The sequence below is a fragment of the Primulina tabacum genome, chromosome 1 (assembly GCF_025594145.1).
Source record: "Primulina tabacum isolate GXHZ01 chromosome 1, ASM2559414v2, whole genome shotgun sequence".
Classification (NCBI taxonomy): Eukaryota; Viridiplantae; Streptophyta; class Magnoliopsida; order Lamiales; family Gesneriaceae; genus Primulina; species Primulina tabacum.
The window spans coordinates 57,180,101-57,204,055 of NC_134550.1; the positions used below are offsets into that span (position 1 = coordinate 57,180,101).

The window sequence follows — 23,955 nt, forward strand, 5'->3', positions numbered from 1 at the left end:
CTACAGTTCGAGCAAAATGGATTCCTCCTATGCATGAAACAGAAAATTCATGGTTAAATATACTCGGAAAAAGGGCATCGAGTATACAGAGTACTACCTCTTGTTATTAAATCCAGATATGTGGATTCGTGAAGCCACGACATATGGAAGTCAATCTCTAGCCCATGTCATTGGTCTGCTTAAAAAAATTCCAATGCTTTGCATTTTGATAATTGTTCCAATAAGCTAAATAAATTTGCTCAAAACTGTTATGCGTGTCTTCTCATGTGCCACAACACTTGAACTGAAACAAATCTTAGCCAAAAGGGGAGGAAATTAAGAAAATAACCATGAACGGAAAGAAAAGATAAGAAATGCCAAAAGTCGAAGCATTTACTAGGTGTGTCACTTTGCGCGTGCGTGTGTTTGGTTTCTGTCCAACCCAAATAGTTTTCAACAAGTTCACAACGGTGTAAATAACCAGAGTATATGACTAAAAGTCCAAAGAACAACTCTTCACAGCACAAATAGCAGTTTCTATTACCAATAGCACAAACCACACCAGCTATGCATTATGTCCTCAACTTTTTTATGGTGAAAAGAAATATATCCGACACTAACCAATGAAATTGGTGTCATCTAATAAGTGGAATGGTAGCAGTCACGTTGTTGTACCTCCTTCACCATTTGCCCAACCAAGATTCACTGCCAGATCTTCCACGGGTACCTTAATAACATCAGTCCGCACACCAATATCAGTAGCATACCTGCTCATGCAGTACATTCCCGCGGTAACAGTCGCCACACCAACTGGACTAGGCAATAGAAGCTTTAGGGGAGAAGAAAGAAGAGCTGCCAATGGTGCACCAATGACAGAAGAAGCTTGCCCACTTCTTCCAACCCCTAGATGATCGACCGTCAGTAGTCCTGTTTTGCAGTACAAGGTGAAATCCTCGCAGTTATTTTGAAACACGTCATAGTTCCCAAATCCATTTTGAAGCAAATACATCGCGCGATGAATGACTGCTTCCACTGGGTCAGATGCTGCAGTTGTACAAGTGCCTCCACGAACTTTAGCTATGAAAATGGATGGTCTCACTCCATATTCGAAACAGTAAAGGGAACCACTTCGAAGGAAGCAATCAAGACAAGAGAGGACAACTCCACTATTTGGCTGCCTAAACCCACAGTCAGGAGTTGGACATTCAGCAGTGTCGCTGTATTGTTCATCACTGGAGGTGGAAGAGGTTCCAACACGGGTAAAATGAACTACTTTGCAACCCCCGACATAGATACCTGTTTAATCAGTTATTAGAAGGGTCAAAACAAAGTACTAATCACCTGTTACACAGACAAACCAATAGTTCAAGTAGTAAGACTCGACAGATGATTTTCACACAGACTAATCTACATGATCGTCGACAAAATATATAGCTTTTAAATATAACAGTACCCATTTTTATTTGAAAAGTTACATCAAGCCTACACAATATTGGAAAAATCTATAAACAATTTGTAAGATCAACATCTTAGCTTTTACTTCGATGCAGCTGAATTCAAACAGCGAGCAGCACATTGAAAGTTCATAGCACAGAGAAACATTTAACAAATAAGATATAGTAGTTAAGTTTCTTCCTTTGAAGGATAGACAAAGAGGAGTTCAAGAAGCAAAAACTTTCTGAGACGAACTATTATATTAAATTAGCATTGGAAAATATATATATCAAACGGCAGATATTAGACAGTAGAAACTATGCATATCAGTTCCTTATTGCCTCTGTAAATTTCACGAATTTCTGAATCAAGGCTGCCAAATTTAAGGTCTAAATGAACCCTTAGCGACGAATGCGTTGTATCAAAATTTGCAGACAGGATGTCAAAATTTGGTATGCAAAACAAGAAGATAGACAGACACAACAATGAGATGGAAATATAGACAAAACAAGTAAGGCACAACCAAAAAGATTCCAATTGGATCAAAGATATAAAACCCAGAATGTAGGTTTCTTCGATGTACACAACAATAATTACTAGAACAAATATAAAAAGTTAAACAAAGACAAAAGGCTCAACCATGATGAGAATACGCAAACACTGCTCTGTAAGTGTAAATATGATCCCCTGGTTTGATCTCGCTTCTCCCCACTCTGTTTGTGAGCAAACCCATCTCGCTTGCCGCAAAAATGAATCAATTTTACAGCTAAACCCCCACAAAGACGTAAATTTTTTTGGATATCAAACAGAGACAGAGTCCACCAATTCTACAAATTCACTATTCAAAAGAAGGTGGATTGCAAGATAATTTGCACGTGGAGGATGCGATTTGTTTGTCAAATTATTTGCTCAACAACCCTCGCAGCAAAAAGAAATGTGACTTGAATTCCGTAGCACTGGCCACTGGTGTTGGGCCCTTTCGGCTTCTTCTTCCTCTTCTTTTCTGATTTTTGGAGTTAAGTTTCGTGGCATTGGACATTGGAGGGGACCCATTCCATTTGGGCTGGCGTAAGCAAATTTCAGATTCCTGATATTGGTATCCAAGGCAAGCTTGCTCTCTCCATTGCCATTGGTATTCCACTATTCCTCCATACTATATTTATTTATGTGCCATAGAATATATGCTTCCCTTCGTAACATGATTTTATTTAAAAAATAATATTATATAAACAAATTTAATTTTGACGAATTTATGATAACCCACTTTTAAATAATTGACTTTCTAGCATGTGAACTTTTCAAAATTTAATTTTTAACTATTAAATTGTGCAAAAACCATTTTGCCCCTTGAAGTTTTTTAACTATGGAATTGAAACAAATCTAAATTACAAATATACCATTAATTATAGGGAGACTTTGTTTTTACATCTCCATCAGCATAATTGTATTTGTATTCACTTCCTGTCAAATAAAAAAATTATGCGGTCTCTGATTCACACAAAATATATATTTTTGTACTCCTTGGGTTCAAATGTGTTTATGAAATTCCGCGTAAAAAAATGTGGAAATAATACATGATATTTGAGTAGTAATTATTTTAGATCAGCACAAAAAATAAAATTTTAAGTATAAAATTAGAAAAACTATATTAATATCAACAATTGATACATTTGTTTATGTGCTCAAATATCGCATATTAGTATCAAATTTGAAATAGTTGTACTAAAAATATCATATAATAGTATTATATCTTAAATGTTTTGTACTGATTTTCATATGAAAAATACACGAGTCATTAATATCAACACTTGTTATACATGTTTGAGTATTCAAAAATCATGTACTAGTACCAAGTTTGAAACATTTTGTACTCAAATATCATATATTATTATCATATTTAAAGTTTTGTGTCTATTTCATTCGAGAAAAGACACGTCATTAATACAAAAATTTGTTACATATGTTTAAGTGATAAAAAATCATATATTAATGCTAAATATTTTATATTCAAATATCATATATTAGTATCAATTTTCAATGTAATTCAAAAAAATTGACAATTAACTAACACAAATAAAACTATATTGTTTGGAATTTGTTGATCATTTATTCTTAATTTTATTTATAATCGACAAAATATATTTTTCATTATCCTCGTCTTCTTCAGCTTCAATTAAACCACCCCATATCATGTTCAACATTCCACCCGAATCAAAAGACTATAGCTCGGATTTGTTGTTATGCATATATAACATGCATGCCTCCTATACTAATTAATTAATAATCATGTGTAATTATATATATAAACGAACTGAGTCGAATAATGTCAGACGTGAGGTCGACTCGTATAATGTATATATAGGCTCGAGCTATTCGAGTTTTTATCATGAGATTCAAGCTCGGTTTGTTTTAAAATTATGAAGTTCGCGAATAGCTCGAGCTCGATTCGTTAATATCTCGTTTATTGTGTTTAACGACTCTGACTCGAGCTCGGCACGATAAGCGGACTCATTTTCGAGCTAGTTAAACAAAATCATTTTCGAGTTCGTTTTCGAGCTCGTCGAATACTCTTAGCCAAATGTTCAACTAAGTTATGGAAATTTAAATGGATGAACTCCTCATTTTATAGTTTTTCAGTCACTTCCATTACTCGCAAATTTCGATGTAAGCAATACAAGTTATTATTGTACACTCAAGGTTCAACAAACTAATTGAGCTCAAGTTCAACAAAAACTAGCCGAGCTTGAGCTCACGAACAAGCTCGTGAACTTACGAGCTTAAGTTCGAACACGGCTCGATAATCTTATCGAACGATATCGAACGAATTTTTTATGGAGCCGAGCTCCAAATAAGTCGTGAGCAGTTCGTTCTGTTTGCATGTGTAATGGACCCTTACTTTTAAAATCATAAATAAATTAATAGCTAACTTACTTAAAAGGTCACAAATGATACTCAGTGAATTAATTTTCTTAGCAAATCTTTTCGACGCCTCTTACTATTTGGTTATATAAGAGACCGAATAGTAAGAAACGTCTTATAAAAACCAAATTTCATAATTTTTTAAGTGAGACTTTTAATAAACTACTATAATAATGTAATCTTCCACATTTTTAATAATTAAAAATTACTTTAATAATTAAATATATCATGTGCAAGTATTGAGTGTGGTAATAAATCATGTACTGTTTATAGTTAAATCTGTCATAAAAAAACGCTAAAGATTATAAAACAAATAATTAATAACATTCTTGTGAGTGCTTACAGATATTATCGTCATAAATAAATTAATAATAATGACGGGGCCACATATATGCCGAGTGGTCATTTTTTCAAAAAAATTATATATTAATCTTGAATGATTTGAGATTAATTTAATTTTAATCCGGAAAACTCAATTTAAAAAATTAAAGAATTCTTTAAATCTTATCTCGAGTTAGATTAATAATCGGACATCATTGACTAATAACAACAAAAAAAAACATATGTTTAAAACACAATAAATAGAAACAATTCCAAATAGAAACATATATATCAACTTAACTTCTATCTAACAATAATAAGCCAAGAAAATTAGATATCAAAAATTTTTGTGAGACGGTTTTACTGGTAGTATTTTGTGAGACATGATCTATTATTTGAGTTATTCATGAAAAATTATTATTTTTTATGCTAAAAATATTATTTTTTATTGTAAATATCGGTAGGATTGATTTATCTCACATATAAAAATTTATAAGACCATCTCACAAAAAATCTGCTCAAATAAGAAGCACATCTCACATGATCGACGGCCAAATAATGAAGCGAGCCGGCACACAGCCCCCGATGCCTCACAAGTGTCTGTTCTTCCGTCTACTCCGCTTCAAATCATTTTCCTTTTTGCCCTTTTTTTTTTCTTCTTTCAAAGATAATAATAATAATCCCGTCTGTTCATCTACATACCCTTCAAATTTCATCCCAACTACCACAATTTCCTGCATTTCCCATGATTTCTCGTTCCCATTTCTCCCCTTTACTATTGTAATCTCTTAACCCCACAACCCCATAAAAGACAAGAATATCATTTTCTATTTTTGTTTTTCTTCCATAAAATAAATTTTTCATTTTTAGAACTGGGTTTGGATCGAAAAGATCATACAAATTCATGTGTTAGGATATATTTTTCCACGAATTAGCGAGCTAATGAATCGTGATCAGATATTGTTTTTATCGTTAGAATTATAGCATTACGTCGTAGAAATATAATGGACATTTGTTTCACGTTGATGACACGAAGCGCATGTTCTAATCCGAGTCTCCGTGGATCTTTCTGCAAATTAGCCTCACAAACGATTTTCTTGAAGAATCTTGGCGATGTGTCGGTTCCAGACGTTACCACAAATGAGAATTGGAAATGGCAATCCCGATTCAATCCCGTGCAATCGCTTTTCGGTTGTTGCTGCACTGCGTCAGAGGCATTTTCCGACGGAAAAGCACGAACCTCTTTTTACCAAACTGCCCTCCTCTGATTCTTAGGCAGTCGTTGTTTTTTCTCTTTGGTTTTTGGGTTGTTTTTGCTTCTGGTAATTTACTTTTGTCGTGGTTGCTGCCGCTGTTGCTGTTTTTTACCGTGATGAGAACCAGCGGGGGTTTTGGATTCCCTCCTTCAATAGGAAATTGTAGTAATAATTTGTCAGCTTATTCTGTGAATTGTTGTGGATATGATCAGGCAGATGTTGATTATTTGGAGACATGTCCTCGGGCTCGATACGTTCGGGTAATCTTATTCTGCACCTATTCACCTTTCTGCATTTGCAATCGTGGTGCTAGTTTTGTTTGTCTTCGTGTTAAATTTATGTTGTTTTAAAATTGCTGCTTTTTAGAAGTCATATGATGCGTGCGCTCCTAATGACAACTTATTCATATCTTTTTATGTTAAGCTTATGGACCTTTTAATAAGAGAGAATGCTAATGGTAAAATTGATGTAAATATCGTTGAACGGTGTATTTATGGTACCTTTAGCATTATTCTTTTAATATCTTTTCTTATAGTTACCAGATGGTAAAGTCCTTGTGGATGCCCCATTGTTGTATCTATCATCTTAAAAACGATCAGATTGAGTTTCCAGTGCCGTGGATTTTGCTTCATCCTTTGGTCAATTTAGTTACTTCAAATATATATTTTCTTGAAATGATGTTCATTTTTTGTATTCGACTTCAAAATTGCGGTTCATAAATATAGTGGCCAATGCAATAGCATTATTCAAGTTCAATATCTGACTTTATATGATCAAATAACTGGAGCTGTGACTCTCATGTATGTGACCGAGGCTTTTCATTTTGATTTTGAGTTAGAGACGCTTAACGTGTATACTCACTTGGCCTTCATGCCTCATTTTTGCAGTATAATGAAGTCCTGGGCAAGGGTGCATTCAAGACTGTGTATGTATTTAATACTCGAACTTCACTTTTTTTTCCTTGTGCAATTTAATTGACAACAGTAGAGACAATGGCCAGAAAACTCTTTTAGTGAATGAAAATTTTCTGTAGTTTTAAGGCATTTGACCAGCTGGATGGGATAGAATGTGCGTGGAACCGAGTGAAGATTGACGATGTGTTACGCTCACCTGAAGATTTGGAAAAATTATACACCGAGGTTCATCTTCTTAGACAAATGAAGCATGAAAACATTATCAAGTTTTATGATGCATGGATTGATGACAAGAAAAAGACTATTAATATGATCACCGAGCTTTTCACCTCTGGAAGCCTAAGACAGTATGCATTGTTATTTTCTTTGTTTTTTGGTTGTCAATGGCATCATTAAGGTATTTGTTTGAACCAATATTTTGTACTTTGGCTGTTAGATACCGTAAAAAGCATAGAAGCGTGGATATGAAGGCTATAAAGAATTGGGCGAGGCAGATTCTTCGAGGCTTAGACTATCTTCACAGTCAAAACCCGCCTGTAATTCACAGGGATTTGAAATGTGACAACATTCTTGTCAATGGTAACTGTGGGGAAGTTAAAATCGGGGACCTTGGATTGGCAATCATCATGCAGCAGCCTACTGCTAAGAGTGTCATTGGTATACTGCCATATTCATACTTTTACAACTGAAATGACCAGTATCAGAAGTGTTTACTTCCTGAGTTGTTTTGTTAGGAACACCGGAATTCATGGCTCCAGAGCTTTACGAAGAGGAATATAATGAACTAGTTGACATATATTCCTTTGGAATGTGCATGCTGGAAATGGTTGCTTTGGAATATCCTTACGCTGAATGCAAAAATCCAGCTCAAATATATAGGAAAGTTACATCAGTAAGTTCACCTATTTTCTTCGTTGAATCTTGTGTTGTGACAGATTATGCCAAAGCGCATCCTAAGGTTTACCATTTTGGTAGGGTGTCAAACCTGCTTCTCTTGGCAAGGTGGCTTCTCCTGAAGTCAAAGAATTTATAGAGAAATGTTTGGTTCCAGCTTCTCAAAGGTTATCTGCAAAGGAACTTCTTAAGGACCGGTTTCTTCAAATTAACCATGCAAAAGAAAGCCCTCATGATTCATTACACATACCGAGAGAAGTTCTTCATTCTGTGAGATCAATGAACTGTGGTCCTCGTTCTATGGATATAGATTCTGAATATACTCTGCCTGTGAGTTCAGATTCTAATTGCATGACCCCTAGTTCTTCTGTGCTGGAGTTTCAACGTTTACATGATAACAATGAATTTAGGTTGAAGGGGAAGAAAAATGATGACAACTCCATTTCATTAACCCTTCGCATTGCTGATCAGGGTGGTAAGTATGGAATTGCCTAGTTTTTCTGAACTATTTGGTCTACTCAATGCTACATTGGATAATACTCCCCTCCCCGTATAACAAATACTGTTGGATTTATTCCCTCAGTGTATTTTATGTCAGACCAACAATTTCTTTGAATCATCCAAAGGTGCATGTTAAAAGAAGAGTGATGTGTACTAGGACCAAACTACTTTTGCAAATTTGGATTCAGAGGCTTTTTGTTTTTTAATGCAGGCCGTGTGAGGAATATACATTTTCTTTTCTATCTTGATTCAGACACGGCGCTTGCAGTTGCAGCTGAGATGGTTGAGCAGTTAGAGTTAGCGGACCATGATGTTGCTTTCATTGCTGACTTTATTGATTTCCTAATAATAAGAATCTTACCGAACTGGAAGCCTTCATTTGATTGTCACTCCAGTGGAGAGATAAGTGCAAGTGGCCTAACATTGATGAGAGATCTATGGGAGATATCACCACCTGATTGTCCAAACGAGTCAATGGTCAAACAAGGTGATGGATCTGAATTTCAAATGGATCCTCAAATTTGTCGGCAACCACAACATGATCAGACTGACTTGTCCGGGGATTCCAGTTTTGTGTCATCTTATGGAGCATTTATTATGTCTCCATGTTTTATTCCTGCAAGAAACAACAAATTTTCGAATGGATCGCTGACTTACGAGGCTATGGGTGAAGTCTCTTCAATAAAGAATGAGAATGTTTCTAAAGATTGTGATGGAGAAGTCTCTGAGATGGAGTTTCGGGATTTATATTACGACTGTGTAATGCATGGATTTGGAAATAGCAGTTTAGAATGTCCATCGCTCGACCAGCTACGAAGAGTTTCCAAAGCTGGGAGCCTAACAAGCAGTTGTTCGAGTTTGACTCTGCTTGATGCAGATCCTGAAACTCATTTGAAATTGGAGCTTGATGCAATTGAAACACAATACCAACAATGGTTTCAAGAACTTTCCAGGATGAGGCACGAGGCCATGGAGACTACCAAGAAGAGATGGATGACGAAAAAGAAAGTGGTTTTTCATTGAACAAGCAATGGTGGTTAGTTTGCTCAATAATTCTGCCTTCTAGTATCCGAGTTTTAAAATTTTCAGGTTGAATATTTCTCACGAGCGTCCTTGTGCATTTTTTCTTCTCTTTTGTTGGCAAGAGATGGAGCCTTTCGGAACCTCCTTGTTTGGATGCGGCTTCCTTTGTAGACTACTATTGCATTGTGTTTTATGAGATTGTACATAATTGTTATTCTGCAGTTTTCCACGCATGCACTACAAGAAAACAGAATACCAAATATGGGTTTTTATAAGATTGAGCTTGTTGACAAGAGCTCGAAAACTGATATTGTGATTTGAGCTAAGCAAATATGTTTTAGTCAGGTAATGTACGAGTCCACTTAGCGAGTTTGATCTGGACTCATTTGCCCTCGTGACGTTCTACTTTTTCAAGTTGAAAAATATGAAATTGGTACACCACCACCACACCTTCCCAACGTTTTCATATTAAAAATAGATAACAATTGAGGTTTGATTTATGTGGCCAATGGGTTCTGCACTTTATAATGGTGACGACCTCTTGCATTCCAAATTTTGGGAAAACAAATCGTTATCTGCGGACAATAAAGTTAACAACCATGATCCATATTGCCTTTCATGAAAATAAGTTGGATCACCGTCGAATGTGCATGAATTATTTTCGAGGCCAATGTGTTACCTACAAATTGTCCTTAACAATTTACAAGTCATTTCTTAATCTTGTTGACATTTTTTTTATTATAATAGTGGAACCCTTTAAATAATCCCATATCACTTTCGAGATTTTACTTGATTATAATAACACCGTTAACTTGCTCGGAATCATCAGTTATTTTATTTTATTTTATCCGCGTTTGCTTTCCTCATCGATTATTTATTTTCTTGCTGGTTATCATAAATTTGTCCGAATGTACGTACCACGTTAAACAAATATTATAATTTGTTGCAAGAAAAATATTTTCCATATGATGATGTATATATTGACGGTGACAGATATCCATTTGCTCAACCTTTACCACTGACCTACAACAACATTCTTTAATCCAATTTCTCCATCGTATATTTGGAAGATGGGAGATAATTTGATCGGTCCAAGGTTTTACAGCTGCTACAGATGCAGGAATCCTGTTGCTCTTCATGATGATATCGTTTCAAAAGGGTTTCAGGTGAAGCAATTCATGCTTAATTATATATGTGTCTTCTCTCCATTAATTTCTTCAAGTACATACGTTTTTTTTAAAAAAAAAAAAAAAAAAACCACCCATCTTCAATATCATCTGGCTCAAGATCAACAAGCATTCAAAGGAGAAAGTTGAGGGTCGTTGAGCTTCAACTATTCGATTTTGACCCGATGAATATGTTTTCAATTTTCTGAATCAGTCTAGAAAGGGTAGAGCGTTTCTCTTTTCACACACGACGAACGTACTTTCGGGGCCGAAAGAAGATCGGCAGCTGATGACAGGACTTCACATGGTGGCTGACGTCCGCTGCGGCGACTGTGGAGAGGTCCTGGGATGGAAGTACGAAAAAGCTTACGAGAATTCTGAAAAATACAAGGAAGGAAAGGTTGTGCTCGAAAAGTTCAAGATTGTCTATGAACATCGGTAGCCTTGCCTTGTCCAATGATATTGTTGCTCTTCAACCAATGTGTACAAACATATTTCGGAAAGTTAATATATTTTAATTCTCAAGGATTTCACATGAAAAACTTCGTGTTTCCACTTCAAAATTGATGACTCCCCTGCTTCATGTAAATCGATATGTAATGATCCACATGGTGAAACATTAGTAAATAAATTTGAATGATAATGTAGTTTGTGCAAATTTTACACGAGACGAGCGAAATTAAACAAAGCTTGTATCTACACTTTGAAAGAAAGCTTAAACTAAAGAGACTGGTGTAAAGTTAATTATGCATGCATTATCAGAATATTAATATTGAACAGTAAAAATGTTGTGGAAAACAGAGAATAAAGAAGTTGGAGAAGATAACCCTATAAATTATAGCTTCTTCTCATTAGCAATAATCAGAGATTTCAAGTCTTTACTTGTTAGAATTAATATGTCGATTAATTATATAGATTAAATCAATTAACTGTAGATTTCATACAGAACTTATTATATAATCAGCGTCTTCAAATACATCATTACTAATATACATTTAGCTTCAAAATAATCGACTTTTCATTATGTTAACCCGAACAAAATTAAGATAGCCCCCTACCTTTCCCCGCAAGCTTATTTGTAAAATTAATGAGTTCATCAAACAGTGTTTGTAAATGTTTTAGAAAAAATGATTTTTCTCTTTAAAAATTTGCAAAACTTTGTAAAATAAAAGTCTATAATCATTTTTTAAAACATTTAAAGACACTATTTTAGTCCTATATAGGTGAGTATCGTAGTGTGCTTATGTTCCTTACAAGTTTACACTGCAGACGATGCCCACTTAGCATGGACCACGAAAAGTTGAACCCGATAGATCCTAATAATTGCCAGAGTACTTGTATCTACTTGTAATGTGTGTTCAAAAAACTGAAAAAAAATTCTGGAAGACAAACACAAAAAAACAAATTTTATAAAAATTATGTTCAAATCGATGGATATATTATATTGTATTATATTATATTATATCATTAGATATTCTCATATTCGACAGATGCTATTACATTGTATTCGAATTATTTAGCAATCAATATATTCTAAAATTCATAAAACCACAATTCTAGAATTCATAAAATAACATTTTCCGAAAATGTTCAATTGATTATTACGCCTGTCGAAACTTGGAAGCGTATCCTTTGCTTTTTTACAGAAAAATGTTTGGGAGTAAAATTGAAAATGAGATTTACATAAATTTGATTTTATTTTGAGAAATGAAAAGAGGGTAAATTCTTTCTTTGAAAAATATTTTCAGGAATAAGATTGAAATATCATGATGGAACCTCAACAATTCGTGCTCCACAGCTTCTTTCAATTCAAAAAGTGCTTTGTTCACTATTCTAACCTTTTACTCAGATGACATAAAATTCAACATAAAACATCAAACAGATATGGGATTCCTGTAAAACTACATGCATAATAGAAACTCCATCACACGATCCATAACAACTGTTTCCAATTATAAGATCCTGGCAGACCATCGGAATCAATTAAATTAGAAATACAAATGGAGGAATTAAGTCCAAGTAAGTCTCCGGTACTCTCATTACGAAGGAAGTAGAATATTACAGACTACCATGTCAAAAAAGAAATCAACCTCCATTTGCCTAGCACACCATGAAGCTTTTTACCTTCGAACAGGTGACCTGCTGTAAAAGAAAGACGAAACAACTATACATGCATTCGAGGAATTCATATTTGTGAAAGAGAAAACACCACAAAATACCAGCAACAAAGCAAGTACTTCCTGGAATTCATTTACCTCCGGTATCATCTTGGATATTCTGGACTCCTGGCTCTGTCGAATGAAGGGCCATTATACCTATCATATACTGGGCTTCTAGCACGCTCGTAATCAGGACTTGGTCGACTCCGACGAAACTCTGGGCTTGGTGATCTCTGGTAAGGACTACCTCCACGCCTCCCAAAATCCCTTCTAGGGCTACTGTTGTTTCTTCCACTCCCCCTCTCATCATCATCTCTCAGGGCATATTCAACAGAAACCACCCTGTCTAGTACCTTACTGCAAATTCACAATACAATTTGTCAGCACAGGAGGAGTAAAATTATTGTGAAAGCATAAAGTAGTCAAGCTATAAGATACAGATACAATCACAAACCAAATCAACTGTCAAACATACCTCATGTGCGTGCATTCTAAAGCCTTTGTGGCTTCTTCCTGGGTTTCAAATTGCACAAATGCAAAATTCCGGCGAACACGGACATTGAGAACCTTCCCATAAGGCTCAAAGTGTCTTTCTATATCCCGGTCCCTAGTACGCACAGGATCAAAGTTGATAACAAACAGCGTTTTAGTAGGTCTCTGATTTGCTGCTCTCCCATCACGATGTCTACCACGTTCACCCTGTTGAGACAATAATAACATTAATAATACGATGTTCTTAATAATTATAAACAAAAATAGCCCAAACAACAAAATGAGAAGGAAAATACAAGCTTCAACTGGATCATGCTGAACATATATCCACATCCAGTGAACGACAATTTATAAACCTATTTAGAAGGAAGAATACCCTTGCCCATTCTACTGACAAGCGGCGCCTGTCATACCCAAAGGGGATGTTGTCAAGACCACGGATGGCATCATCAGCATCACGTTCATCCTCAAAATACACAAAAGCAAACCCTGCAGGGAGAAAAAAAGCATGAGAAGAAGAGGCGAGGCATAAAACCATCGCACTGAGGCCTTGCCTTGAAAACATGTATCGGCTAAGTCAGGATAATTTTCCTGGCGGAGAATAAAAATAACATACAACACCTGCAAATATGTGAAGGTTCTGATGAAAGGATGTAGAGGCATTGCATGAAGAACAAAAGCAAGACGAATTATGATGTAGGCAAGTAAAGGCTAGATCCATTGTGTCAGGCCTCAGTAGTCATTGCTAAGCATGCTTCGTCAATTTCAGAGCACAGAGTTCAGTATGGAAGAAATGGCAAGCTAGACCTCATTGAACGCCTTATCATCAGTGATGGTAGGCATGAGATGAACTCGACATATTGAACCCTTATCATTATAGGTAGTCATGATATGATGAATTCATAGACCTCACCATCACCATTCTGGTGACAGAGCAACTTTAAGCATTCAAGAAAATCAAAGGGAGGATTGGGTGACAGATATGTAGAATGTTTCCATCTGCCATAAGGAGAGCAGATAAGCAGTTAGGTAGACTTGGCATTAGAAGTTTTTATTTCAGAGAAGACTGCAAGCCGGTATAGAAGCTCATTTCCTTTAGCAAATGTCCTGCGTCAAAACAAACACTTAAATATGGAGATCTTCCCCGACAAATATTATATTGCCCTGCCATTTCATTTTCAGTTTTTCAAGGCAATGAATTCCCTCACTCTCACATTTGGAGGGGTGATTTCATTGAGGTTTCAGGTGCAGAAGAAACAAATGTCATTACACAACTTATCATTTGTTTGTTGGTATCAGCTACTGCGTGTACTGGTAAGAACACCATACCAACTACCATACCAGTCCCACGAAGTTCAAACAAATCTAAAAAGAAAGGTTATGGTCTCTGTTCTGATCAGTGTGAATCAAATATCACGAAACTCATGGGAAAAAACAATTCAAATATGTATCTACAACCATACACCAAATGCGTTCTACCAAAAATCCTCAATAAAGATACATCTACCCTAGCCACCAGCGGGTGCTACAAAGTACAAAAACACTTCAATCGTTCGATAAAAAAAATTTAAATTACTTCCAAAATCTACATCAAAACAGAAAATTATGAATCGGCACGAATAAATAGAATTAAAGAGACAAAGCCTCCAATTTTAATAAATCGATCCGCAAAACAAATTAAATCTTCTTCGAATACCAGATTTCATGTCGACGCGGTCAACCCTTCCATATTTAGAAAACAATCGCTCCAAGTCCGATTGCCTAGTCTCGTACTCAAAATTTCCGCAGAATATCGGCCTCATCTTAGCTCACAGATTTGACCTGGGGAAAACAAGAAGTGGATGCGAACAGTCGTAAACATTACAAAAAATTTCCCGAACGCGAAACCCAATAAGAGATCGTCCTACAGATTTTATCACAAGATACAAAACGCATATTACCTCCGCCTTCGTAAAGACAAACTTAAGAACCCTAGCGCATACCGTCAATTAAAACAGGTCCGAATTGGTGAAATTAAGAAAAATAAGGAGAAAACATTATATAGCTGCGAGATCGGAGCCCTAATGTTGCCCGACACACGTGGAGGATGGAGCAAAGTGTTCCGTTGACGGACTTCACACGGAAAAGCCCATTGGGCTATAACCTATATGGCCTATTTGATAACTAAACCTGAAACCAACAGCAAAATCAATTATACGTCCCGTAAAGGTCTTACTCTACGGAGCCCGTTGTTCAAATTCAAAGCCCATTTTTCACCCAAAAATATGAGTCAGAGACTCAGAAGGTCCAAATAAAATTTTACCTCAATGGATTAGTAAAAGTAGTTGTTGTTTCAAGTGCAGTAAGTGATTAAGCTACGCATTTTTTTAAATTCATCTTCTATATGTTTATAAATTTGACAATCTTTGAAATTATATAATGAGTAGGTCTCTAATGAAACGGTCTTCATGAATCTTTATCTGCGAGACGGGTCAACCTTACCGATATTCACAATAAAAAGTAATATTCTTAGCATAAAAAATAATATTTTTTCATGGATGACCCAAATAAGAGATTCGTCTCACAAAATATGACTCGTGAGACCGTCTCACACAAATTTTTGTCTTATATAATTATAATACAAACAGCAACCCTAGTGGCCATATTTAATATCTTTTTTATTTGTAAGTTTTACCTAATATGTTTTATATACTATTTTTGGACAACCTTCTCAACAATAAAGAGATTCGATCTGAGTCCGAAAATTACAAAGTAAAAAAAGACGAGTATCATTTAAAAAAAAAAAAAAACAAACTGATAAATAAAACAGAATAGTGAAAATAACATATGTATTGGGCATGATTGCGAGTGTCTTGATTTTACACGACAAGCGTCCGTCCATCCATCCACATCTATGCTGGGAAAGCAGCAACAAACACAATCATAGGGTCCCAATTAGGCTGGGTAAAACGAAAAACAAATTCGGTACAATAATTTATATACAGTACTCGAACACGTGAGGAGAAAGAAGCATGATGTTCCCCAGTGGCAGAAGTTGGTTACGCGTGCATTTCTCACGTGACTCGGTCTCGAAAAAGCTTGCCTGAACCAAATACAAAATACTCCATGTTATCATTTTTTGTTCTTCAATTCTTCCCATATGTGATTATTCATTTTACAATTTCCTTCTATTTTTTTTTTTTTATTTATGTGACAACCACGCGACTATTACTCTCCAAATTTTATTTCTCAGGTGCCTTAACTTTTATTCCACATTCCCCTACAGCGACAAGACGTGCATGAGGAGGACAGGACATGGCCAATAATATTAGAAAAACAAATCTTTGCTCGAAAAAACCATATAATTAATTTCTAATTTTTTTGTGAGATAAAGTACTAACTAATTGCTAAATATTTTTTTAGGTAAATTATTTTTTTTTAAAAAAAAAAAACTTTGTATACGCAGCACCCTCCTCATTCGCACAAGCATTCAATGAATTAAATATTTTGTACATTGAAACATCACAAACTACAATAATATGTTACGGGTGTATTCTAAATATTTTAGAGTCTTATTAAGTGGAATAAATTTTCTTATAAGTTTGGTGTTTCAAATCATATTATATTTTATTCAAACAAAGTTCGTTTGAATAAAATATTAAAAAATAAATGCACTAAAAAACATACACAAATAAAATAAAATAAATCATAGAAAAAACATTTGATTCATATATTGTTATTAATTTATAAAATCAATGTAGTGTTTTAATCATTTATCATGATTGAGATATACTTCATTGTTGATTTCTTCAAAAAAATTGATGAATCATATATGTTTTATCAATGATTAATTGTATTTTGTTAACGATGTTTAATACTTTAATTTTTAATAATTTATTTGAATAAAATATATAGCGATTTGAAATATAAAAAACAACATAGATTTTCATCCCCCGATTAAGTAACAAAGTCACCCATTAATCTACGCCATCAATTGCATAGACAAATGGGGAAAAGAAGAAGAAATTTAACGTAAAATACACCTTATTTTTTTATTCCGAAGAAAATAAAAGGAAACAAATTAAACAAAAAATAAAATAAAAAATTGTGTACCGTACTGCTAGAAAAATGTTATCGGTCGATCATTTCGTCGTCACGATGATCCAACGATCCAGGTCTCTTGCAACTCTTCAACCTCAAAAGTCCATACAACTTCCGGAACTCTTTCGGCACCGTGTCCTTCCAGAGCACGCCACCAGCTTCCCCCGTCACATACGGAGGCAACGGCGACGACGAGGAGCGGTGGCACAGTTGCGGTCCAGATTTTACGACGCTCCTTCCATTGGACTGCAAGGCAGTGATCACCGATTTCAACGCGCGACTTGGCGAGCTCCGATTCACTAACATCAATTCGCCAATCTCCGCCGGGCTCATGGTGGCACCGCTCTGAAAGATTTCCTCCACTTGTGGGAACAGTTTGTGCTCCTTGACACCTAAATAATTGCAGGCCAGATTTTTGAAAGAATTAAAATCACAATTGGGAAAGTGGATGTGAACATCGATTCTTCCGGGCCTCAACAATTCGGAATCGATCCCCTCTTTGCTGTTCATCGTGAAAAACAAGATCTTTTCGTCTTGGAAATTCGAAATCCCATCCATAAAACTCAGTAAACCGGTTGCCGTGATCTTCGCCGTGGCCTTCTCCGAAATGTAACGATCCAAATGTTCAACCACGATCAATGATTTGCACGCGGTCTGCCACAGAAGCGTGTTGAGATCAGAATCATCCGCCACCTGCGACAAATTAACGCTGTACACGTCGTAACCAAGCAAATTCGACACGGCGGCGATGAAACTGGATTTACCGGTGCCGGAGGGGCCATACAGCAGATAGCTGCGTTTCCAAACACGGCCTATCTTGTGGTAATACTGCTTAGACTTAAGAAATGTATCCAAATCGCACCGAATTCTGCTTTTCAAATCCGGGTCCATAACGACCGAATCTAAAGTAGCCGGATGATGGAAAGGAACCGATTTCCACCTGCCGTTGATGTTATTGTGAATCTTCAATTCGTTTCTCCTCTGATCAATATCATCAGAAACAGTATGTATGTGTTGAAGATAAGGTTTCAGAATCCAACGTTTATCCTTTTTCTTGATTTTCAACACAAAACTTCGCGCAACAACCTGGTCATCACAATCCCTCTTGACCCTATAGCGCCACGAAACCCTGGCTCCGAGAAACGAGTCTTGGACTATCTGATCATCGTCTATGGACAGCACGATGTCGTTTGGCTTCTTCCCGGCGAAGAGATTGGTGAAATCGGAGTCCTCTAATGAAGCCAAAGAACTGACGTACAGCAAAACCCGGCTAAAAAACTGGTTTTCTTGTTGAGTGGAATCGTCGAACTCGGGTACCTTGAGGACTAGATGGACATGAATCCCGTCGTTGACCCAGTCGACAAATTTCCTGAAGACGTATGTGAGACCAGTGCGATGCAGAAACAATCGGAAGATGAAGAGTGAGCATGGAATTGAGAAAATGATCAATATCAACTGTAAAGGAAACATGACCATTTGTGGCAATAGAGATCGGTTGACTGTTAATTTCGATTCCCGAGAGGGTACATATATGTTGTATATAAGGGATCACTCAAGAGAAGAAGAGACTAGTTCTGGTATGAATACGAGAATAGGTATTGGTCCGATGAAAATCAATCCTGTTTGCCCCTTTCTTTCTTTGTTTCTTTTTCTTTTATATATAAAATAAAATTAAATAAACAACAAATTAATTGTTTGTGGAAATCATAAATATTGGTGTGAAAAAGTAAAATTTATGGTAAAAAGTAAAAATCTGAAACTCTCAAAATTTATCAAACTACACACTTTATAATATTTTTCTCTCTACTCAATTGTGATTTTCTTCACAAATGAGAGATCTATTTATAGGAAATCTTTACAAATAATCCAAAAATAAAATACATCATTACCTACATCATCACACACTAATTTTCAATATTTACAACTCTTATTTTCAACATTCAAATATTCAACATTCAAATATTCAATACTCACATTTTAAATATATTTTTCAACACTCCCCCTTGTGATGATGATCATAATGATTGTCTTCATTACGTGTTTTTATACTGCCTCGTTAAAAACCTTACTAGGAAAAACTCAGTGGGATAAAAACCATAGCAAAGGAAAAAGAGTGCAGTCACATAAACTTCCCCTCATGTTGACACGAATAATTCTTCACAAATTTCGTAGATTGCGCATCCTAATATTATATATATATACTTTCTGAATATTGACGTAGGAAGCGCCTTTGTGAAGAGATCTGATGAATTTTCACTTGATTGAATGTGACGAACATCAATACATTTATTCTTCTCAAGCTCCTTGGTGAATGCGAAGAACTTAGGAGGAATATGTTTAGTTCTGTCGCTTTTTATGTATCCTTCTTTCATTTGAGCAACACATGCAGCATTATCTTCATATAGTATCACAGGCTTCTCGTCGAATGATAATCCGCGTGAGATTTGGATATGTTGGGTCATTGATTTTAACCACACACATTCACGACTTGCTTCATGTAGTGCAATAATCTCGGCATAATTTGATGAAGTTGTTACGAGCGTTTGTTTCTGTGAACGCCAAGAAATTGCAGTGCCTCCACGAGTAAAAACATATCCAGTTTGGGAACGTGCCTTGGGTGGATCAGATAAGTATCCAGCATCGGCATAACCAATTATACTTGGATTAGCATCTTTTGAATACAAAAGTCCCAAGTCTGTCGTTCCTCGTAGATAACGGAATATATGTTTAATTCCGTCCCAGTGTCTCTTTGTTGGATATGTGCTAAATCTTGCCAACAAATTTACGGCAAAAGATATATCAGGCCTTGTACAATTTATAAGATACATAAGAGCACCGATAGCACTTAGATATGGTACTTCTGGACCAAGAATATCTTCATCTTCTTCACATGGTCGGAATGGATCCTTTTCTATGTTTAATGATCTAACAACCATTGGAGTACTTAAAGGATTTGATTTATCCATATTAAAACGTTTAAGGATCTTTTCTGTATAATTTTTCTGGTGAACAAACATTCCATATTCTTTTTGTTCAATTTGTAAACCCAGACAATACTTGGTTTTTCCAAGATCCTTCATTTCAAATTCTTCCTTCAAGTATGACACAACTTCTTGAATTTCCTTATTCGTTCCAATGATGTTTAAATCATCAACATATACAGCAATAATTACGCATCCGGATGTTGTTTTCTTAATGAAAACACAAGGGCATATTGAATTATTTACATATCCCTTTTTCATCAGGTGATCACTTAGTCGATTATACCACATTCGACCAGATTGCTTTAACCCATATAATGATCTTTGTAATTTCACAGAATAACATTCTCTGGGTTTTGAACTTTGTGCTTCAGGCATCTTAAATCCTTCAGGGATTTTCATATATATATTACTATCAAGTGATCCATATAAGTAAGCTGTAACAACATCCATAAGACGCATTTCTAAATTTTCAGATACCGCCAAGTTAATCAAATACCGAAACGTAATTGCATCCATCACGGGAGAATATGTTTCTTCATAATCAATTACAGGCCTTTGAGAAAAACCTTGTGCAACAAGTCGAGCTTTATATCTCACTATTTCATTTTTCTCATTTCGCTTTCGAATAAAAACTCATTTGTATCCAACAGGTTTTACACCTTCAGGTGTAAGGACTATAGGTCCAAAAACATTACGTTTATTTAGCGAATCCAATTCAACCTGGGTAGCTTCTTTCCATTTTATCCAATCCTGCCGATTTTTACATTCACCAAAAGATTTTGGTTCATGATCTTCATTATCATTTATGATGTCGATTGCCACATTATAAGAAAATATATCATCAATTTCTTCTATATCTTTTCGGTTCCATATTTTTCCAGTATTAATGTAATTGATAGAGATTTCATGATTCTCGTCAGTTTGTGGTTCTGACAGAATATTTTCATCATCATGTGTTTCTTCAGGAACACCATTCTCTATTTTGTGATCATCATGTGTTTCTTCAGGAACATCATTCTTTATTTTGTGATCATCGTGTTTCTCTATAAATTTTCTTTTTCGAGGATTTTTATCCTTGGAACCAACTGGCCTTCCACGCTTCAGGCGTTTAATGACATCATGAGTATCTTCAATTTGTTTCTTTGGAATTTCAATTCGAGCAGGGGCATTTGCAGCATGTATATATGATTTAGTTACCCCTTTTGTGTCAGCAAATGCATCTGGTATTTGATTGGCTATTCTTTGCAAGTGTACAATTTGTTATACATCTTTTTCACATTGTTTTGTTCTTGGATCCAGATGTAACAATGATGATACATGCCATGTAATTTCTTTTTCGGTATGTTTCTGTTCTCCCCCTAACATTGGGAAGATTTCCTCATTAAAATGACAATCAGCAAAACGTGCTGTGAACACGTCGCCTGTCTGAGGTTCAAGATATCGAATGATTGATGGACTATCATAACCGATATAAATTCCAACCTTTCTTTGAGGTCCCATTTTCTTTCGTTGCGGTGGTGCAATAGGCACATACACCATACATCCAAAAATTCTCAGATGAGAAATGTCTGGTTCTTTACCAAATGCAAGCTGCAATGGGGAGTATTTATGATATGCACTTGGTCTGATGCGAATTAATGAAGCAGCGTGTAAAATTGCATGTCCCCATATAGAAATAGGGAGCTTTGTTTTCATAATCATTGGTCTAGCAATCATTTGCAGACGTTTAATCAATGATTCAGCCAATCCATTCTGTGTATATACATGAGCAACATGATGCTCAACAATGATTCCCATAGACATACAATAATCATTGAAAGTTTGGGAAGTAAATTCACCAGCATTATCAAGTCTAATTTTCTTGATTGTATAATCGGGAAATTGATTCCTCAATTTTATTATTTGAGCAAGTAATCTTGCAAATACAACATTTTGAGTTGACAATAAACATACATATGACCATCTGCTGGAGACATCAATCAATACCATAAAGTATCTGAATGGTCCACATGGTGGATGGATTGGTCCACAAATATCACCCTGAATACGTTCAAGAAACATTGGTGATTCAGTTTGGATTTTGGCTGGTGATGGTCTTATAATAAGTTTTCTAAGAGAACATGCTTTACATTGAAACTTATTATTCTGAAAGATCTTCTGGTCTTTCAGCGGATGACCATGTGTATTTTCTATAATTCTTCGCATCATTGTTGAACCAGGATGTCCCAATCGATCATGCCAATTGGTTAATATTGAAGAATTATCAACTACCATGTTTGATTCAATCGGACTTATATGTGTATAATGCAATCCAGTAGGGAGCATTGGTAGTTTTTCAATCACATATTTCTTTCCTGATTTATATGTGATAAGACACATATATTTCTTATTCCCTTCATTCATTGTTTGAGTATCATACCCATGGGAATATATATCATTAAAACTCAACAAATTTCTTTTCGATTGTGGTGAATATAAAGCATCATTGATAAAAAAAAATTTGTACCATTAGGTAACAAAAATTGTGCTTTACCACATTCTTTAATCAAGTCTACAGGACCTGATATTGTATTCACCCTTGTTTTTGTTGGTTTTAGTTCCAAGAAATATATTTTATCTCGGAGGATAGTGTGCGTTGTACCACTATCGGGTATGCAAACTTCAGCTTTGCTCATAGTATTTTCCATATTTCAACTTCAAAAAATATATGCAATGAAATAAAATTACTGACAATAAAATGCAAAAATATAGCACACAATAAACATTATCATATGGGTACATAAAATATTTTACATATTTATTCCACCAGCAAATTGATCATTGTCTGAGAAATCAATCAGAAAATCTCCAGCATCAAAATGAGTTGAATCACTCAAAGGTTCACTTTGTTCAGTGAAGTTGGTCTCCTTTTCTTTCCCCTTTAATGTTTCTTTATAAAGTTTACAAAGATGCTCAAGGGCTCGACAAATACGGGACCAATGTCCTGGAGTACCACATCTGAAACAAGAACTTTCATATCTTTTTGAGTGATTCTCATTAACACTCATATTTTCATGATGCCTTTTCTGTGGATGGTTTGGGACGTTCTTTTGAGATGAGTTATAAAAGTAACTATCTCGATTATTTTCAAAACCACGGCCGCGTCCACGACCACGACCACGACCACTTCCACGTCCACATCCACGACCACGACCTCGATTTCGTCCTCGACCAAAATCTTGTTTATAACTTTGATTTTGGTTTCCAGATTTAAGTTCATTTTCCTTACGACATTTACTTCAGGAAATGTCGTTGAACCAGTGGGTCGTGCCTGATGATTTCTCACTAAATTCATTTGTTCGAATCTTTCTTTTAATCCCTTCCACAAAGCCATGGGATGCCAACGCAAAAATATCATGGCTTTTGCCTTTTCTTGGGATGTCGATATGCCATTTTCTTTTATGGTCTCATTTAGACCCAATGACTCAAGATGCATTTATACATCGAGAGTCCATGGCATATAATTTTTTTTCCGTGATATCAAGAGCAATGAATTCGAGTTTTGCCAAGTTTGACATGGTGGTACTAAAAAAAATTACGATGCATTTTATTAGTTAATGAATATTGCAATACAAAGTAATGGATAAACAACAAGTACAAATATTTGTAAAAATAAAGAAAACACACGAGGAGGATATTCTCCGATAAATAAAAGACTCTTGAGTATGATAACCAAAATAATTAAAAATAACCTTGAGAAAGCCATCTTCTTCGAAAATTTAGTGAAGAATAATCTTTAGAGAAGAAGAGAAAGTTTGAGTGATTGAATGTGTTTATGAGATCATATTTATAGG

At 35.4% G+C, this 23,955-nt stretch overlaps 4 protein-coding genes across 11 annotated transcripts; 1 reads left to right on the forward strand and 3 right to left on the reverse strand.

The window, feature by feature from the left end:
* Nucleotides 1–254: 254 nt before the first annotated feature.
* Nucleotides 255–2,555, reverse strand: LOC142553457 (protein LEAD-SENSITIVE 1-like). Of its 3 annotated transcripts, none has more exons than XR_012821949.1 (4): nt 2,053–2,555; nt 601–1,275; nt 377–412; nt 255–283 (listed from the first exon to the last, which is right to left on the reverse strand). XR_012821949.1 is itself a non-coding variant. In XM_075663728.1 (3 exons), the coding sequence occupies exons 1-2, from the start codon at nt 2,144–2,146 to the stop codon at nt 641–643; spliced, it is 729 nt and encodes a 242-aa protein (XP_075519843.1). In that variant the 5' UTR covers nt 2,147–2,555; the 3' UTR covers nt 255–412; nt 601–640. The 3 variants fall into 3 exon arrangements, 1 of the variants encoding a protein (XP_075519843.1); XR_012821948.1 differs by having other exon boundaries at nt 255–294; XM_075663728.1 differs by having other exon boundaries at nt 255–412.
* A 2,644-nt stretch (nt 2,556–5,199) lies between these two features.
* LOC142553470 (putative serine/threonine-protein kinase WNK7) lies at nt 5,200–9,455 on the forward strand. Its single transcript, XM_075663746.1, has 7 exons — nt 5,200–6,169; nt 6,797–6,834; nt 6,943–7,170; nt 7,260–7,480; nt 7,558–7,715; nt 7,799–8,192; nt 8,430–9,455. Exons 1-7 carry the CDS (start codon nt 5,807–5,809, stop codon nt 9,239–9,241), a joined length of 2,214 nt encoding a protein of 737 aa, XP_075519861.1. The 5' UTR covers nt 5,200–5,806; the 3' UTR covers nt 9,242–9,455.
* A 2,842-nt stretch (nt 9,456–12,297) lies between these two features.
* Nucleotides 12,298–15,135, reverse strand: LOC142553478 (serine/arginine-rich splicing factor RS31-like). 4 transcript variants are annotated; one of them, XM_075663760.1, is made up of 6 exons: nt 14,999–15,135; nt 14,755–14,879; nt 13,435–13,547; nt 13,042–13,265; nt 12,663–12,923; nt 12,298–12,546 (listed from the first exon to the last, which is right to left on the reverse strand). In XM_075663760.1, exons 2-5 carry the CDS (start codon nt 14,858–14,860, stop codon nt 12,671–12,673), a joined length of 696 nt encoding a protein of 231 aa, XP_075519875.1. In that variant the 5' UTR covers nt 14,861–14,879; nt 14,999–15,135; the 3' UTR covers nt 12,298–12,546; nt 12,663–12,670. The 4 variants fall into 4 exon arrangements, with proteins under 4 accessions (XP_075519875.1, XP_075519883.1, XP_075519893.1 ...); XM_075663768.1 differs by having other exon boundaries at nt 12,298–12,549; XM_075663778.1 differs by having other exon boundaries at nt 13,680–14,879; nt 14,999–15,043.
* Nucleotides 15,136–15,935: 800 nt separating this feature from the next.
* Nucleotides 15,936–18,777, reverse strand: LOC142553499 (AAA-ATPase At2g46620-like). Of its 3 annotated transcripts, none has more exons than XM_075663817.1 (2): nt 17,156–18,777; nt 15,936–15,954 (listed from the first exon to the last, which is right to left on the reverse strand). In XM_075663817.1, the coding sequence occupies exon 1, from the start codon at nt 18,612–18,614 to the stop codon at nt 17,169–17,171; it is 1,446 nt and encodes a 481-aa protein (XP_075519932.1). In that variant the 5' UTR covers nt 18,615–18,777; the 3' UTR covers nt 15,936–15,954; nt 17,156–17,168. The 3 variants fall into 3 exon arrangements, with proteins under 3 accessions (XP_075519932.1, XP_075519922.1, XP_075519914.1); XM_075663807.1 differs by lacking the exon at nt 15,936–15,954 and adding an exon at nt 15,986–16,140; XM_075663799.1 differs by lacking the exon at nt 15,936–15,954 and adding an exon at nt 15,993–16,140 and having other exon boundaries at nt 17,151–18,777.
* Between the last annotated feature and the right edge of the window lie 5,178 nt (nt 18,778–23,955).